This window comes from Ranitomeya imitator, chromosome 1, assembly GCF_032444005.1.
Source record: "Ranitomeya imitator isolate aRanImi1 chromosome 1, aRanImi1.pri, whole genome shotgun sequence".
NCBI lineage: Eukaryota > Metazoa > Chordata > Amphibia > Anura > Dendrobatidae > Ranitomeya > Ranitomeya imitator.
The window spans coordinates 255,872,346-255,892,220 of record NC_091282.1 but is presented as its reverse complement, the minus strand read 5'-3'; the positions used below and the strand labels follow the sequence as shown (position 1 = coordinate 255,892,220).

At 44.9% G+C, this 19,875-nt stretch overlaps 1 protein-coding gene across 1 annotated transcript in view; it reads right to left on the bottom strand.

The window, feature by feature from the left end:
• The window catches only part of TMED2 (transmembrane p24 trafficking protein 2), a 35,000-nt gene extending 15,902 nt beyond the window's left edge, over positions 1-19,098 (bottom strand). The window contains exons 1-2 of the mRNA XM_069755978.1: positions 18,775-19,098; positions 9,253-9,445 (exon numbers count right to left, since the gene is read on the bottom strand). Of these exons, the coding sequence (XP_069612079.1) occupies positions 9,253-9,445; positions 18,775-18,954 (373 nt within the window). The 5' untranslated portion in view covers positions 18,955-19,098. The remainder of the gene's footprint in view (positions 1-9,252; positions 9,446-18,774) is intronic.
• Between the last annotated feature and the right edge of the window lie 777 nt (positions 19,099-19,875).

Below are 19,875 nucleotides of genomic sequence, written 5' to 3'. Positions count from 1 at the left end.
CATTCCAGAAAAAACGTAGGGAACCTTTAAACATTATTACTCACCTTCCTGCAGTAATAGGAACTGCACGTAATGCAAAACTGCAGTTGAATGCTGGAACAGTATATTTACAGATGACATTCTGGACTCTATTGTCACATATACCAACCAATATATAGACATTATAAAGGACAAGTACATCTGCAACAGAACCATCAAGCCCACAGATGAAATAGAACTGCGTGCTTTTTTTGGATTACTGTACCTTGCAGGAGCTTATAGGGCAAATAGACAAAGTTTGGAGGAACTTTGGGGTAAAGATGGGGATGGAGTTGAAAAATTTAGCCTTGTTATGTCCATAAACAGATTCAAGATTCTAATTCGTTGCCTTCGGTTTGACGACAGAACTACCCGAACCGAACGCAAAACACATGACCGACTTGCTCCAATTCGTGATATATTTCAAAGATTTGTTGTAAACTGTAAACAAAGTTATTACCCTGGAGAGAATCTCACTATTGACGAAATGCTCCCTGGTTTTCGTGGTAGATGTGCCTTTCATCAATATATTCCATCAAAGCCAAACAAATATGGAATAAAAATTTATGCCCTTGTTGATGCCAGTAAGACCTACACTTACAACCTGGAAGTTTATGCAGGAAAACAACCAGAAGGTCCTTACTGTGTGAGCAACAAACCCATTGATGTTGTAAAAAGACTGGCTGAACCCTTATTTGGATCCGGTCGCAATATTACAGCTGACAATTGGTTTACAAGTTGTGATCTGATTGATTATCTGAAAATTCAGAAGCTGTCATATGTGGGAACTGTAAGAAAAAACAAAAGGGAATTGCCGCCACAGTTTGTAAGTGTGAAAGAGAGACAACAGTACAGCAGTATGTTTGCATTCCATAATGGAAAGGCTTTAGTTTCCTATGTACCACATGCCAAAAAAATCGTACTTCTTCTATCAACACTTCATGATGATGAGGCCATCGATCCTGGGACTTGGGCAGAAAAAAAAACGGAGATAATTACATTTTACAATGCCACCAAAGGGGGTGTGGATACAGCAGATCAGATGTGCTCCACTTTCAACGTCAGCAGAAACATCAAACGCTGGCCAATGGTCATAATTTTTGCTATGTTGAATTTGGGTGGTATAAATTCACAAGTAATTTATCTTGAAAACAAGCTTGAACCACTCCGTAGACGATTGTATCTGAAAAAATTGGCCCATGAACTAGTACTTGGAGAGCTACGCAGGAGAAGCGTGAAAACAATCGGTATCCCCTCTCGCCTTCAAGTTCAGCTCAAAAGGTTCCGCCCAGAAGGTGAAAAGTCACCATCTGCACCACCTCACAAAAGAAGGAGATGCACCACCTGCCAAACGGAAAGCGGAACCAGAAGGCTTTCAAATTATGAATGTCTCAAATGTCATAAAGCAATTTGCCTGACACATGCAAAAATGGTGTGTAATTCTTGCTATTTGCTCTGCAAGTGTGACTTTTCTGGGGAAAACTCAGCATCTACTTCTGATTGAATATGTTTTTAATAGTACTTAAGGTACCTTAAAATTAAGTTTGTGTTCAAAAATTTTCTTTGTACATTTTTTTGAGAGAGTGGAACTGGGGACTATTTGGCGGGAGTTTTGAAAAGTTTGTATTTCATAGTTATTAGTTTTATGTTAAGTAAATGTTTTTTTTTTGCAACTGATTATGTGTAGTCTCTTTTATTACATCCCTATGAAGGTCACTGATCACTTTTAGAGCACTGAAATTGCAAACATTAGATATTATAGGTATTTTTCCAGCAGGCACCTGACAGGCACATTGTATGTGAACTCGTTAGTCCGAATATTGTATGTGACGGAGGGTTAAAAACTTATCTAATGCAGATGCAAAACTGTGCATAGGCATTAAGCTGCCAATCGGTGATGGAGACGTGCTTGGACTTCCTGGCAGCAGGTGTACTTGTCCGAAAAATTGGGAAAACTTTGAAAGTGTCCACAAGTGCAGTGGCAAAAACCATCAAGTGCTACAAAGAAACTGGCTCACATGAGGACCGCCCCAGGAAAGGAAGACCAAGAGTCACCTCTGCTTCTGAGGAGAAGTTTATTCAAGTCACCAGCCTCAGAAATCGCAGGTTAACAGCAGCTCAGATTAGAGACCAGGTCAATGCCACACAGAGTTCTAGCAGCAGACACATCTCTACAACAACTGTGAAGAGGAGACTTTGTGCAGCAGGCCTTCTTGGTAAAATGGCGGCTAGGAAACCACTGCTAAAGACAGGCTACAAACAGAAGAGACTTGTTCGGGCTAAAGAACACAAGGAATGGACATTAGACCAGTGGAAATCTGTGCTTTGGTCTGATGAGTCCAAATTTGAGATCTTTGGTTCCAACCACCGTGTCTTTGTGCGACGCAGAAAAGGTGAACGGATGGACTCTACATGCCTGGTTCCCGTGAAGCATGGAGGAGGAGGTGTGATGGTGTGGGGGTGTTTTACTGGTGACACTGTTGGGGATTTATTAAAAATTGAAGGCATACTGAACCAGCATGGCTACCACAGCATCTTGCAGCGGCATGCTATTCCATTCGATTTGCGTTTAGTTGGACCATCATTTATTTTTCAACAGGACAATGACCCCAAACACACCTCCTGGCTGTGTAAGGGCTATTTGACCAAGAAGGAGAGTGATGGGGTGCTACGCCAGATGACCTGGCCTCCACAGTCACCAGACCTGAACCCAATCGAGATGATTTGGGGTGAGCTGGACGGCAGAGTGAAGGCAAAAGGGCCAACAAGTGCTAAGCATCTCTGGGAACTCCTTCAAGATTGTTGGAAGACCATTCCCGGTGAATACCTCTTGAAGCTCATCAAGAGAATGCCAAGAGTGTGCAAAGTAGTCATCAAAGCAAAAGGTGGCTACTTTGAAGAACCTAGAATATAAGATATTTTCAGTTGTTTCACACTTTTTTCTTAACCCCTTACCGGCATCGGACGTACTATACCGTCCGATGCCGGCTCCCCTGCTTTGATGCAGGGCTCCGCGGTGAGCCCGCACCAAAGCCGGGACATGTCAGCTGTTTTGAACAGCTGACATGTGCCCGTAATAGGCGCGAGCAGATCTATTAACTAGTTAAATGCCGCTGTCAAATGCAGACAGCGGCATTTAACTACCGCTTCCGGCCGGGCGGCCGGAAATGACGTCATCGCCGACCCCCGTCACATGATCGGGGGTCGGCGATGCTTGTACAGGTCCTTCTCAAAAAATTAGCATATAGTGTTAAATTTCATTATTTACCATAATGTAATGATTACAATTAAACTTTCATATATTATAGATTCATTATCCACCAACTGAAATTTGTCAGGTCTTTTATTGTTTTAATACTGATGATTTTGGCATACAACTCCTGATAACCCAAAAAACCTGTCTCAATAAATTAGCATATTTCACCCATCCAATCAAATAAAAGTGTTTTTTAATAACAAACAAAAAAACCAACAAATAATAATGTTCAGTTATGCACTTAATACGTGCTCGGGAATCCTTTGGCAGAAATGACTGCTTCAATGCGGCGTGGCATGGAGGCAATCAGCCTGTGACACTGCTGAGATGTTATGGAGGCCCAGGATGCTTCAATAGCGGCCTTAAGCTCATCCAGAGTGTTGGGTCTTGCGTCTCTCAACTTTCTCTTCACAATATCCCACAGATTCTCTATGGGGTTCAGGTCAGGAGAGTTGGCAGGCCAATTGAGCACAGTAATACCATGGTCAGTAAACCATTTACCAGTGGTTTTGGCACTGTGAGCAGGTGCCAGGTCGTGCTGAAAAATGAAATCTTCATCTCCATAAAGCATTTCAGCCGATGGAAGCATGAAGTGCTCCAAAATCTCCTGATAGCTAGCTGCATTGACCCTGCCCTTGATGAAACACAGTGGACCAACACCAGCAGCTGACATGGCACCCCACACCATCACTGACTGTGGGTACTTGACACTGGACTTCAGGCATTTTGGCATTTCCTTCTCCCCAGTCTTCCTCCAGACTCTGGCACCTTGATTTCCGAATGACATGCAAAATTTGCTTTCATCAGAAAAAAGTACTTGGGACCACTTAGCAACAGTCCAGTGCTGCTTCTCTGTAGCTCAAAAGTGGCTTTACCTGGGGAATGCGGCACCTGTAGCCCATTTCCTGCACACGCCTGTGCACGGTGGCTCTGGATGTTTCCACACCAGACTCAGTCCACTGCTTCCTCAGGTTCCCCAAGGTCTGGAATCGGTCCTTCTCCACAATCTTCCTCAGGGTCCGGTCTCCTCTTCTCGTTGTACAGCGTTTTCTGCCACATTGTTTCCTTCCAACAGACTTACCATTGAGGTGCCTTGATACAGCACTCTGGGAACAGCCTATTTGTTGAGAAATTTCTTTCTGGGTCTTACCCTCTTGCTTGACGGTGTCAATGATGGCCTTCTTGACATCTGTCAGGTCGCTAGTCTTACCCATGATGGGGGTTTTGAGTAATGAACCAGGCAGGGAGTTTATAAAAGCCTCAGGTATCTTTTGCATGTGTTTAGAGTTAATTAGTTGATTCAGAAGATTAGGGTAATAGGTCGTTTAGAGAACCTTTTCTTGATATGCTAATTTATTGAGACAGGTTTTTTGGGTTATCAGGAGTTGTATGCCAAAATCATCAGTATTAAAACAATAAAAGACCTGACAAATTTCAGTTGGTGGATAATCAATCTATAATATATGAAAGTTTAATTGTAATCATTACATTATGGTAAATAATGAAATTTAACACTATATGCTAATTTTTTGAGAAGGACCTGTATATTGTAACCATAGAGGTCCTTGAGACCTCTATGGTTACTGATTGCCCGCCGCTGTGAGCGCCACCCTGTGGTCGGCGCTCACAGCACACGTGCAATTCTGCTACATAGCAGCGATCAGCAGATCGCTGCTATGTAGCAGAGCCATGGAGGCTATTGAAGCATGGCAAAAGTTAAAAAAAAAAGTTTAAAAAAATATGAAAAAAATAAAAAAAACATAAAAGTTTAAATCACCCCCCTTTCGCCCCAATCAAAATAAATCAATAAAAAAAATATCAAATCTACGCATATTTGGTATCGCCGCGCTCAGAATCGCCCGATCTATCAAATAAAAAAAAGTATTAACCTGATCGCTAAACAGCATAGCGGGAAAAAACTTTTCATGACTATGAAAATTGTACACGGTAAGGAAACACGGCACTCAGTAGATATGAGGGTTGGTGGTGCTCAAGTAGGGTGTCCACCCCGTATATTAAAGATGAATGAAACTTGGCACTCAATTTTTGAGAAGAAAGGCTTCTTAGTTTATTGATGCATCCAGACAAACAAAACCGCTAAACGTTTTCGGTCCACACCGGAACTTCGTCAGAGCGTTTCTTGACTGGATGAGGAAGCTGATGAGCCTGAATGAGCGTCAGCCAGAGCACGGGATATAGGAGCTGCAGTCTGCAACTCTGGCTGACGCTCATTCAGGCTCATCAGCTTCCTCATCCAGTCAATGTCTAAGAAACGCTCTGACGAAGGTCCGGTGTGGACCGAAAACGTTTAGCGGTTTTGTTTGTCTGGATGCATCAATAAACTAAGAAGCCTTTCTTCTCAAAAATTGAGTGCCAAGTTTCATTCATCTTTAATATACGGGGTGGACACCCTACTTGAGCACCACCAACCCTCATATCTACTGAGTGCCGTGTTTCCTTACCGTGTACAATTTTCATAGTCATGAAAATACAGAAAAATCTTTAAATGAGAAGGTGTGTCCAAACATACATATTATATATATATATATCTCAAGCCCAGTAGGTGACATCACTGGAATTGGGGTCTCAGCCTGCCTATCATGCCGCTCTCAGATTGGTGGCAAACACCTGGAGCCATTGCCTGCACCCTATGGCACCAACTGCACAGTGACTGGCTGTTCTTCCACAGCTGCATAGACACTGGACAGCAAGGCACGTGTCCTACTGCTGCTTCACTATGATGTATCCTAGTCGTGGACTTGCAACTAGGAGGAACAGGGTATCAGGGCCCCCATTCTTTCCAGTTTTAGGAGAAAAATGCTTTAAAACAAAATATCCATTACACAGAAATATGCCATCCCCAAAACTCGAATTAAACTAATTATATAGTCCTATAGGTGACAGACACTTGCTACTGTGTGATCCTGTGTGCAGCGAGCGGGATGGCAGGGCGCGCGCAAGCACTGACACCGTGTGCACTGACACCGTGTGCACTGACACCGTGTGCACTGACACCGTGTGCACTGACACCGTGTGCGCCTACCTGTATCGTCCGTGCAGACATGCAGGGCTGCGGATACAATTCAGTCGATTCCCCACTGCCTGGATATTTATGCCCTACACTGAAAATAGGTTACCAATGTCCATGTACTGGAAAACACCTTCAATAAAAGTTACAATTTCCTCACTTCCCTTCCGACAGACCAATTCAAATGAAAATACCAGCAACCACCTCTAACATGAGATTAGTACATAAGAACGTTGAGCTTAAAGGGACTGTCAGCACAAAATGACTGTTCAAATCAAGCACAGGCACTAGGCACATCATGGCGTGGCCAAACATTTAACTACACCTTCTCACCTACTTGTGTTCCCCCTACACCTCTGCTCTGGCTTGATAGAAGGAGAACAAAAAGGTGGGAAGGTAGACTTAAAAAATTGGCCCCGCCATGATGCACTGAGCGCCTGTGCTTGGTTTGAACAGTCATTCTGTGCTGTCAGAGTTCCTTTACAAAGCAACAAGGATTTTTCTACCATAGTAAGTGGTGGCAAATAGCTAAGGTAAGTCAGCATTTCCTGATTGGTAGGGCCCGACTAATCTATATGATAAAGTTGTAACCTGCCTCCGGTGATGACGCTTCATTTTATGTGACCCCTGCAGCTAATCACAGGCTGCAGCGGTCACATGGGATGAGACATCATTGGAGGCGACCAGGTTGTACAGAGCCTAGCAGGCAAATTGCAAAGAAACCTAGAAGTGCAAGTTGAGGGAGTGGAATATTTGTCTTTCTTAGGGCTTGTTTTCACTTGCGAGGAACACGTCCGTGTCTCGCATGTGGAAACGAAGCTCTGGTCCCGGCACTCCGGAGTGGAGCGTGCGGCTCCATGTGTTGCTATGCGGCCGCACGCTCCACTCCACAGTGCCGGCGCCAGAGCTTCGTTTCCACATGCAAGACACGGACGTGTTTCTCGCATGTGGAAACAAGCCCTTAGATTTTATTTGTAGCTGCAAGTTCACAGACAAATCAGCCCCAAAATCTGTGCGATTTGGAGCGGATCTTCAGTGTCGGTGTCTGTCATGTGAACATACCCCCACTCAAAACCAGCTGGAAAATGGGGGTGGTTTCCCAATAGGAAAAACATCTCTCCCAACTAAAAGTAATATTGAGCTTCGACTTAAAACAAATCACAGCAAACAGCATGCCAACCGGGGTCAACACAATGCTAGTTAGGCGCGTGCCAGCCACACCAGGCCCATCACTATCCGCGCCAAGTCACACCATGGCAACATAGAAATTAGGGTTAGGTGACAAGAAATGGCTGTATAGTAGTGTTAATGTGCATGTTGTCAGGCGACTCATCAGACAGCAGAAGACATACCGTCCCAAGTATCTCCTCCACCTGGGGGAATTGGAAACATGAGAACACATGAAGGGAACGATGGAAGGGTTTTTTGTTTTTTTAATAACTACTGTTACTTGGAGCAGACATATCTGTCTTGATGGTCTAATTCTTAAAGAATTCCTGTAATTTACTGAAAATAATTGCGTTTAATACTTTAAAAAACATTTTTTTTAAATGTTGCGTTGCTCCATTGCAGATATTCTTTTCAGAACCAGGGAAGCTCAGGGAATTTTCCAAGGTAGTAATCTCATTTATTTTTTTTCCTTAGGGTATGTGTCCACGTTCAGGATTACATCCGGATTAGCTGCGGATTGAACAGCCGCAGCGTTCAACCCGCAGCGTCCAGATGTTACAGCATAGTGGAGGGGGTTTTATGAAATCCCGTCTCCACGATGCGTGCGAACACGCATCCAGCGGCCCTGCATTTACGGACATGTGGCGCGTCTTTTTAGAACGCAGCATGTCCGTTTACCTTGGTAAATCACAGGGCCATATGTATGGAGTGCGGAGATTCCGGAATCACCGCATGTACAGAAGGGGGCGAAGCTTTGGGCGGAGCGGGATTTCCGCTCCATCCAAAGCGCCGTCATTACGAACCGTGGACACGCACCCTTAGGCTCCTTTCACACAATGTCATCATGCACATTTGTTGGTCCCGTCAGTGCTTGCATCTAGATCCCCCACAAAATGGGATTTGGATGTATGCGGCGATGGGGTCATAGACTATAATGGTGCTGACAGAGTCCACGTGTGTTCTGACAGGCACAATTTTCAGGCGTCTACTGTAGGCGGACACTCAGACATAGTGACTGTGCCCGAAAATGATGCGTTGACGTGGGCAAAACGCCGCGTGACAGGAGCCTTAGCAAGGGACAGGTCCTCTTTAAGACAGGAGTATTTTCACGATGATCCACCCTGGTGACTCCATAAAGATGATATTACTGGCAGACGAAAGCAGTGAAAGCCTCAGTGATCATATCTCTAGAGAAAACCTGTTTGCAAGAAATAGGGACTGAATGGGTCGGATCCTTTGACGCTTCTTTTGGCAGTTGCAAATTCTTCTTAATCTTGTGTCTATGGATAAACTTAAGGTTTTTGCTATGTAATCTGACAGCAGCGTAATGTAGGGATAGAGACCCTGATTCCAGCAATGTCACTTAGTTTAATGGGTGCAGCAGTTGTGATAATCAGTTTTCTCTGACACAGAATATAGCAGAGCTCAGAATGTTGAGCTGGGCATCACCAGCCCACACCAGTGCTTAGCAGCTTTCTGTGTACATTGCATATTGATATAATGCTGCTAATCAGTGGTGGGTACATGGTTGGACCAGGGGGCACTAGACATCTAGTCCTCTTGTCATAATCTCCTGATAATAAAACCCTAACTGTATTGAAACAGCAAGACACAGCCTAGTAAGTGACATCGCTGGAATCAAAGTTTCAGCCTCAGCATCAAGGCGCTCTCATATTACATAGCACAAAGGTACTGACAGCTTCGCTGGACTTGTTCTGAGCCCTCAATGGTTAATAAAGAACGCTATACATATATGCATTTTATCAGTGAAGTAACTCACCCTCTGTCTCCATGTCCTGGCCCTTTGGGGCTTCTCCTATGTCAATAGTGAACATCACTATCTTTGGAGTCATGGTTGACATTCTGTTACTGAAGCAGAACTTGTACGTTCCATCCATGTGTGCCGCAAAGGTGTACTTCCCACTGGACTCCCGGTCTCCTTTATAGATGCCTTTATTGTCAGGACCAGTGATCTAAAACAGAAAAGGCAGAGTGTACTGAGAAATCCAGTCAAAATGATCCTCCAATATGGCAGATACACAGTGAGATCACAGAGGTGACGCCGGCAGACGTGGACCACCACCGTCTCCGAGAACACGACAGCAAAAACCCTGTTCCCGCTGCTCATAGATTTATTATCGTTCTTCCCCTCTAAACAACCACCATTCTATAATAGTGGACGGTAACAGATGCCCCTGTACAGTCTGCCCCAAAAGCTGAATTCATGCCACAGTTTACTTTCCTGACTGACAGACCAAAGTCCGTGCTCCACCACAGTTCTACCAGGACTTGTGGGATGTCAAACAACGGGGCGTCTGGGAACCGGAATGGGAGATATTTTCCCGCCAGATTACTCTATATACAGTTCAGTTTTAACCCCTTAATAACCCGTGTCTGATATATCCGTCACGAGCGGTGTGTTATTTCCCGCACCTTGACAGGTATGATTATCTTGCGAGTCCTGTACTCTATGGATGCTGAAGCCACCTTATCGTGCATGTGAGACCACTGGCATCTGGACGGCCTAACTGAAGGACATTGGTCCGAGTGCTGGCCGGGTGAGGTCACGTTTTTTCACGGTCACGCTTGCGTAAATGTGAACTAATAGGTAGGAAAAGCATTATTTTTGCAGTATATAAGAACATCAATAATGAGACACTGATCAGATTCTGATGAAAATCTGCTCCAACACCCTGAGGGAAATGGGTCCGTCCAGACGAGGCCTCACCCAGTGTGAGGGGATTACACAGCCGCAGAGGTAGAATACTATTGCCTTGGGATGAATGGCGCTTAGCTGTTATTCTTGTGTCAGATTCAAGCAACGACTCTCAAACTGAGTGGGCTGTGTTCACACATTGTGGATATGTGGACAACACTTTCCTCAGAAAATCAGCAGGAGAGTCCGCAGTCTCACACAAAGCTAAAAGAATCAAAATCATCTCTTCAGGCGATTCCTCCGCTCCCAACAGGGCTTCCATGAAGCATCCCGGGTTGGTGACGTTCTGTCACAGCTACAACCAGAGGCTGATGTTTTGACATGGGGCAGAACGTTCCAACAGGTGAATGAATGTGGAGAGTGCAGCATGGAAGTCTTGGGAAAAAAATATATATAATTGCCATTGGGGACCTTTTTTTTTTTTACTTTGATTGTAAAAATATTAATCACTTTTGATGGTACTGTATTCATTGGGATGGTGCGTCCAAAAAGCCACAATGTCGGCATATATCCTCAGGGTGACTACACAACTTAGATAACCATTGGGCAAACACTGGCCCTGAGGGCCGTCTCTGCCAACCCCACATTCACCTTCTACTGAACATATGTTATCAATGTGGAGAAAGCAGTGAGCGGCAGCATAACTACCTGGAGCGTAAGACCAGCTACACATCAACTGGAGAACTTACTGGTTTGGGAATAAATGTATTGGGCACATGGTAGGGTATCTGACCACTGTCCCACATAGCGGACTATCCACATATTTGATATGCACCTGGATACTGTATATAGCTTTTCACTGCCTGTTCTGCACTTTATAGTTTAGGTGCGAACCAGGGTCTTTAGGGATACTGAGGTTGAGCGGGGGGCACCATATCACAATTATTAGGGTGCCAACCTCCGCAGCAAGGGAGGATAAAGCTCTTCAGGGAATATTAGGGATTTGCTGCTAAAACTTTATATGGACCCGGTATATTCTATTGATTATCTATCTATTGATTATCACACCTCTATAAGTTTTTATTTTTAGAGTATGTTCTTTTTTTGAGAGTATTTTGTCATTGTCAAAAATAATAATTAAAAGCTATATTTTAGGGGTTTATATTTGTTGTTGTAGTACCCTCGTTTTTTGCAATGCAATCCACGCCATTTACCTGTATTGCGCTGCGATGTAGCAACACCAAGTGACCATTGGATGCGCAACAGCCATCACAGCCAAAGTCGCCATGTGGCACTAGCCTAGAGCATCACCCATTGAAATTTAACGGGGTCCAGCCTTCTTTTTCCCCATCATCAACTGTTCCAAGGGGTGGCGTGAGAAGCCCCCATATACACAAGATCATCAGGTCATCTGCTAGTCCAGTGGACTCTATGGGTTTGGACAACTAAGGCCCCGTTCACACATCAGTTTTTTTGTCCATCAGTCGCAATCCCTCAAAGTTTGAAAACGAATCCGGGAACTAATGCCACCGAATCCGTTTTTTCTCATAGACTATGAAGAGGTAAGTTCCGGACTGGACCAAGGGAACCCAGTGGACGTAGTGTATATGGACTTTTCAAAAGCTTTTGATACGGTGCCACACAAAAGGTTGATACATAAAATGAGAATAATGGGGATAGGAGAAAATATGTGCAAGTGGGTTGAGAGCTGGCTCAGGGATAGGAAACAAAGGGTGGTTATTAATGGAACACACTCGGACTGGGTCGCAGTTAGCAGTGGGGTACCACAGGGGTCAGTATTGGGCCCTCTTCTTTTTAACATATTTATTAATGATCTTGTAGGGGGCATACAGAGTGGAATTTCAATATTTGAAGACGACACTGAACTCTGCAGGGTAATCAATACAGAGGAGGACAATTTTATATTACAGGATGATTTATGTAAACTAAAAGCTTGGGCTGATAAATGGCAAATGAGCTTTAATGGGGATAAATGTAAGGGCATGCGCTTAGGTAGAAGTACTAAGATGTATAACTATGTGCTTAATTCTAAAACTCTGGGCAAGTAATAGGGGACAGTACAAAGACCTTTCTGATGATCTTTTTAATCATAGAGCTGAGAAAGGGACAAGGGGGCATCCTCTACATCTGAAGGAAAGGTTTAAGCATAATAACAGATGAGGATTCTTTACTGTAAGAGCAGTGAGACTATGGAACTCTCTGCCATATGATGTTGTAATGAGTGATTCATTACTTAAATTTAAGAGGGGACTGGATGCCTTCCTTGAAAAGTATAATGTTACAGGGTATATATACTAGATTCCTTGTTAGGGTGTTGATCCAGGGAACTAGTCTGATTGCCGTATGTGGAGTCGGGAAGGAATTTTTTTCCCCAATGTGGAGCTTACTCTTTGCCACATGGGTTTTTTTTTGCCTTCCTCTGTATCAACATGTTAGGGCATGTTAGGTTAGGATATGGGTTGAACTAGATGGACTTAAAGTCTTCCTTCAACCTTAAAAACTATGTTACTATGACTTGTATTAGCGATGGATGGCCTCACGTTTCATCTGTCATATGCCGGATCCGTCGAAAATTGTTTGTCCCGCGGCCGGAGACAACGGACAAAGTAAGGCTACTTTCACACTAGTGTCGGAATCTCCCCGTCGCAATGCGTCGGGCAGAGATTCCGACGCTAGCGTTTAACGCACTGCACAACGGAGGCAGCGGATGCATTTCTCCGGCGCATCCGCTGCCCCATTGTGAGGTGCGGGGAGGTGGGGGCGGAGTTCCGGCAGCGCATGCGCGTTCTGAAAAAACGGTCCGTCAGGAGCAAAAAACGTTACATGTAGCGTTTTTTGCTCCCGACGGTCCACCAAAGCACGACGCATCCGTCGCACGACAGATGCGACGTGTGGCAATCCGTCGTCAATACAAGTCTATGGGGAAAAAATGCATCCTGCAAGCACTTTTGCAGGATGCGTTTTTTCTGCAAAACGACGCATTGTGACGGATTGCAGTTAACGCTAGTGTGAAAGTAGCCTAACTTTTTTGTGTATGTCAAAAAAACAGACGGCGACAAATCCGTCACAGTCTCTCGTTTGCTACAATGGAGGCCTACGGTGCCGGATCCGTCAAATGACGGAATCCAGCAACGGATTCCGTTCTTTTTAATTGAGCATGCTCCGATCCACTTAGCCAGATCCGCTTGTCGGATCCGTCCAAAAATCTGCCTCGGATCTATTGAGCCAACGGATTGTGACTGACGGCAAAAAACTGATGTGTGAAAGGGGCCTTACAACTTTTTGCAATGTTCATCATGGCCTATACGTGTCGCTGATTTTAAAATGGGCATCATACTGGGCAGTATAAAAGGCAAAAGTACAACACTGAAAGAGAGTCAGGTCGCCGTCATCTGCAGGGGTCTCCCACTCCAGGAATGTGGTCTAATCACAATCTTCTAGGAAGTGTCAGAAAATCTCCTGCGTGTGGATTTACAGGTTAGATAATCAATAAAGCAATTTTGTCACCAGATTTCACAATATAAACGTTATATATTGATCTTTAAACTTGATGAAACTGGTGTACTTTCTGTGAAAATCCATGTCAAAATGGCTGTATAATCCTGATATTATAATCAGCATTTTATAAGTTCAACCCTAGCTCCTCAGATCTAAGAGATCCATTTAGTAATTTATATAAGTTGCATTGTGTAAACTGGTGACAGATCACCTTTAACCCCTAGTCAACATCTGCTCCATATAACAAGCAGTTGCCAGCTGTGCTACACAGTAGACACCCAAGTGTAATTGCTGCGATCCTTACAGAAGTTTAACCTCTTAAACCCTGCTGACAAATGTGACAGCAGCATTTACAATGTTTCCAACATGGTGTCAATTTGTTTAATCACCTCTGGCTCCACACGCAACACTACACACAGGGAGCCAATGGGTTGCAATGGCAGCAGGGTGCCTAATGACAGATCCCCAGCTGTCATGTGAGTACACCTATAGGAGATCGACAATTATACAAAAAGTGGCAATACTGTAGCATTGCATAGGCAATGAAGCAATTGTGTGGTTCAAAGTGCCCTGAGTGGACTAGTTAGACATCTAAGGCTACGTTCAGATTTGCGTTGTGCGCCGCTGCGTCGGCGACACAACACAAATAAAAACGCACCAAAACGCACGCAAAAACGCTGCGTTTTGCGACGCATGCGTCCTTTTTTGCCGAAATTTGGACGCAAGAAAATGCAACTTGTTGCATTTTCTGCGCCCAACGCTTGCGGCAAAAAAAACGCATGCGTTGCACAACGCATGTCCATGCGCCCCCCATGTTAAATATAGGGGCGCATGACGCATGCGTTGCCACAACGTTTCCCGACGCAGCGTCGGGAAACGCTAATGTGAACGTTGCCTAATACAGCAGAAAAACACTTAAGTAGAAGGGCACCAGCCCCGACGCGTAACCACACCTCTTACATATCTCACTCATTCCAATATTGCTATAGCAATGGTGAGTATCGGAAAACCTAACTTTTACTAATAATAAATAAAGCCAAACAAAATGTCACACTCATGTTAAAAACATTACATTACAGTTAAAATGGCAAATCCAGGAGCAGTGCCTCAGTGGTGTGAACAATGTACATTCCAGCAGTAGACAGTATTTTTGTGTCTCAGATAGTAGATAAAATTGATACACAGTATAGGACTGTGGAGAAGATTGTGCTGCGTGAGGTAATAAAAAATCGTAAGTAAGCATGCGCGGGTACACTGTGCAGTTATGGCCGTTACTGGGAATAGCGGTGACGTATATCTGTCACTAGCGCAGCCAAAAGGCTGTTAGGCTATGTGCACACCTTCAGGATTTCTTGCAGAAATTTCCTGACAAAATCCTGAGATTTTCTGCAAGAAATCTGCATGCGTTTTTTGCGCGGTTTTTTTTTTGCGGATTTTTCCGGACATTTCCCAATGCATTATATAGTGGGAAATCAGCAAAAAAAAATCAGCAAAATTAATGAACATGCTGCGTTTACCACGATGCGTTTTTTTCGCGGAAAAAAACACATCATGTGCACAAAAATTGCGGAATTCATTAAAAATGATGGGATGCATAATGTATGCTTTTTTTTGCGGTTTTATCGGGAAAAAAACGTGAAAAATCAGCAACGTGTGCACACAGCCTTACTGCGGCTGCCCAAGTAAAATAGACGTCACCGCTATTCCCCACGCAGGCGCAGTAACAGCCACGTCGTTACCGCACATGCGTGGGTAGAGCGCGCAGTTGTGGCTGTTACTGCGCATGCGCGGGAATAGCGGAGTTGTGTATGTCACTACTTGCACAGGCGCATTTCGTGGCCTGCGCAAGTGACACTGCCGCAGTGCCTTATGGGATTCGGTGACAGCAGCCTGAAGTCCCAACTGGTGATTATATATGTAGATATAGAGTCATTACAGACAGTGTGATCTATTTCAAGAGTTTATTTCTGTTAATGTTGATGATTATGGCTTACAGCCAATGAAAACGCAAAAGTCATTATCTCAGTAAATTAGAATACTTCATGACACCAGCTTGAAAAATCATTTTAAAATCCAAAATGTTGGCCTGATTGTGGAAACTTCACACTAGACCTCAAGTAGCTTAGACTGTGCGCCTCTCCACTCTTCCTCCAGACTCTGGGTCTTTGATTTTCAAATGAAATGCAAAATGTATTTTCCTTGTGGAGTGTCAGTGACTGCCTGCTGGACATCTGTCATGTCACCAGTCTTCCCCATGATTGTGGAGCTACTGAACAGACTAAAGGTACCGTCACATTTAGCGACGCTGCAGCGATATAGACAACGATGCTGATCGCTGCAGCGTCACTGTTTAGGTCGTTGTGTGGTCGCCGGAGAGCTGTCAGACAGGCAGCTCTCCAGCGACCAACGATGCCGAAGTCCCTGGGTAACCAGGATAAACATTGGGTTATTAAGCGCAGGGCCGCGCTTAGTAACCCGATGTTTACCCTGGTTACCATTGTAAAAGTTAAAAAAAAAAAAAACAGTACATACTTAGATTCCGGTGTCTGTCACGTCCCCCGGCGTCAGCTTCCCTGCACTGTGTCAGCGCCGGCCGGCTGTAAAGCAGAGCACAGCGGTGACGTCACCGCTCTACTTTACGGCCGGCCGGCGATGTCAGTCACTGCAGGGAAGCTGACGCCGGGGGACAGACACCGGAATGTGAGTATGTACTGTTTTTTTTTTTTTTTTTTAACTTTTACAATAGTAACCAGGGTAAACATCGGGTTACTAAGCGCGGCCCTGCGCTTAGTAACCCGATATTTACCCTGGTTACCAGTGAACACATCGCTGGATCGGCGTCACACACGCCAATCCAGCGATGACAGCGGGTGATCAGCGACCAAAAAAAAGGTCCTGATCATTTCCAGCGACCAACGATCTCCCAGCAGGGGCCTGATCGTTGGTCGCTGTCACGCATAACGATTTAGTTAACGATATCGTTGCTACGTCACAAAAAGCAACGATATCGTTAACGAAATCGTTATGTGAAGGTACCTTAAGGGACCTTTTTTAGGAAGCCTTTGCAGCTGCAGCGGGGACCACTTACACCAGTGAAAAGGTCTACACCTAGGACCGAAAGGTCACCACATGGACTAATAAAAAAACACCTTTCAACTACATTATGGAGTGCTGCTTCAACATTTTTTGACACACACATATATAATATATCACTATCACAGCCTGGCACCATGCGAGGTATATATGGATCTATATCACAGCCTGGCACCATGCGTGGTATATATGGATCTACATCACAGCCTGGCACCATGCGAGGTATATATGGATCTATATCACAGCCTGGCACATTGCGAGGTATATATGGATCTTTATCACAGCCTGGCACCATGCGTGGTATATATGGATCTATATCACAGCCTGGCACCATGCGTGGTATATATGGATCTTTATCACAGCCTGGCACCATGCGTGGTATATATGGATCTATATCACAGCCTGGCACCATGCGAGGTATATATGGATCTTTATCACAGCCTGGCACCATGCGTGGTATATATGGATCTATATCACAGCCTGGCACCATGTGAGGCGTGTGCCATATATATATATATATCACAGCCTGGCACCATGTGAGGCGTGTGCCATATATATATATATATCACAGCCTGGCACCATGTGAGGTGTGTGCCATATATATATATATATCACAGCCTGGCACCATGTGAGGTGTGTGCCATATATATATCACAGCCTGGCACCATGTGAGGTGTGTGCCATATATATATCACAGCCTGGCACCATGTGTGGTATATATGGATCTATATCACAGCCTGGCACCATGTGTGGTGTGTGCCATATATATATATCACAGCCTGGCACCATGTGAGGTGTGTGCCATATATATATATATCACAGCCTGGCACCATGTGTGGTGTGTGCCATATATATATATATATATATCACAGCCTGGCACCATGTGAGGTGTGTGCCATATATATATATCACAGCCTGGCACCATGTGTGGTATATATGGATCTATATCACAGCCTGGCACCATGTGTGGTGTGTGCCATATATATATATATCACAGCCTGGCACCATGTGAGGTGTGTGCCATAGATATATATCACAGCCTGGCACCATGTGAGGTGTGTGCTATATATATATATATATATATATATATATATATATATCACAGCCTGGCACCATGTGTGGTATATATGGATCTATATCACAGCCTGGCACCATGTGTGGTGTGTGCCATATATATATATCACAGCCTGGCACCATGTGAGGTGTGTGCCATAGATATATATCACAGCCTGGCACCATGTGAGGTGTGTGCTATATATATATATATATATATATATATATATATATATATATATATATATATATATATATATATATATATATATATATATATCACAGCCTGGCACCATGTGTGGTATATATGGATCTATATCACAGCCTGGCACCATGTGTGGTGTGTGCCATATATATATATCACAGCCTGGCACCATGTGAGGTGTGTGCCATAGATATATATCACAGCCTGGCACCATGTGAGGTGTGTGCCATATATATTTCACAGCCTGGCACCATGTGAGGTGTGTGCCATATATATTTCACAGCCTGGCACCATGTGAGGTGTGTGCCATATATATATATATATTTCACAGCCTGGCACCATGTGAGGTGTGTGCCATATATATATATATATTTCACAGCCTGGCACCATGTGAGGTGTGTGCCATATATATTTCACAGCCTGGCACCATGTGAGGTGTGTGCCATATATATTTCACAGCCTGGCACCATGTGAGGTGTGTGCCATATATATTTCACAGCCTGGCACCATGTGAGGTGTGTGCCATATATATTTCACAGCCTGGCACCATGTGAGGTGTGTGCCATATATATTTCACAGCCTGGCACCATGTGAGGTGTGTGCCATATATATTTCACAGCCTGGCACCATGTGAGGTGTGTGCCATATATATTTCACAGCCTGGCACCATGTCCACCCCAGCAGCAGGGCGGCTCCGGCACACTGGATTCTTGGCGATGCTCGGACATCCCGGGACCTGGCGCCATTGAGGAGGGCACTGCTTGCCCCATACTCACCTCTACATCGATGTCCAGGAATCCCCCCTCCGCCACCTCGAAGATCAGGCCCATCTTGGTGCCGGACGTTACATGCTCAAAGTAACATTCTTCAGCGTGGGCATCAATGCTCACAAAGTAACCCGAGGCCGTGGCGGAGAAGAAGGCGACCAGGGCCACGAGCTCCGATACGGTAAACATGGTGGTCAGTGTCGGGGAAACAAGCGAGCGCTGGCCGGGAACCTTGCGGCGGAGTCTGGGCCTCACTGAGAAAGAGGCGTCACCGCTGTAGGCAGCCGGGGAGCTAGCAGCTAGTGCCACGTAACGGCTGTACGGAGGCCCGGCAGGGACACTCTGACATCCGGGCAATGGAGACGTAGCGTAGACCTGGCAGCACTAGCAAACGCGCTGTCACGTCCAGCTGTCAGAAGCCGTGACGGCCATTTTAATTAGGGGCACAGAACCTACAGACACCGACTACATCGCTTCATTCCTCTGTAGAGCTGCCTGGCTCAGCAACATGCATTAATGGCAGCTTTCGAACTATTTGATCACTCCTGATGCACTCAGAATTCTCTACAGCCTATTTTTCTTAAAGGGATTTAACAGGCCTTGCTTAAAGGGACACTGTCACCTGAATTTGGAGGGAACAATCTTCAGCCATGGAGGCGGGGTTTTTGGGTGTTTGATTCACCCTTTCCTTACCTGCTGGCTGCAATATTGGATTGAAGTTCATTCTCTGTCCTCAGTAGTACATGCCTGCCAAGGCAATCTTGCCTTGCACAGGCGTGTCCTATGGAGGACAGAGAATGAACTTCAATCCAATATTGCAGCCAGCATGCAGCCAGCGGGTAAGGAAAGGGTGAATCAAACACCCAAAAACCCCGCCTCCATGGCTGAAGATTGTTCCCTCCAAATTCCGGTGACAGTGTCCCTTTAATTCAATGCCTCATCTAATATAATAAAGGTGTGTGTGTATGTCCGGGATTGGCATCTGCACCGTTGCAGCTACAGCCACAAAATTTTGCACAGTCACACGTCTGGACCCCGAGAGCGTCATAGGCTATGTTGTGAGGCGAAATCTTAACCCCGCGCGTTCCAATTCACCAATTTTGCCCCCAT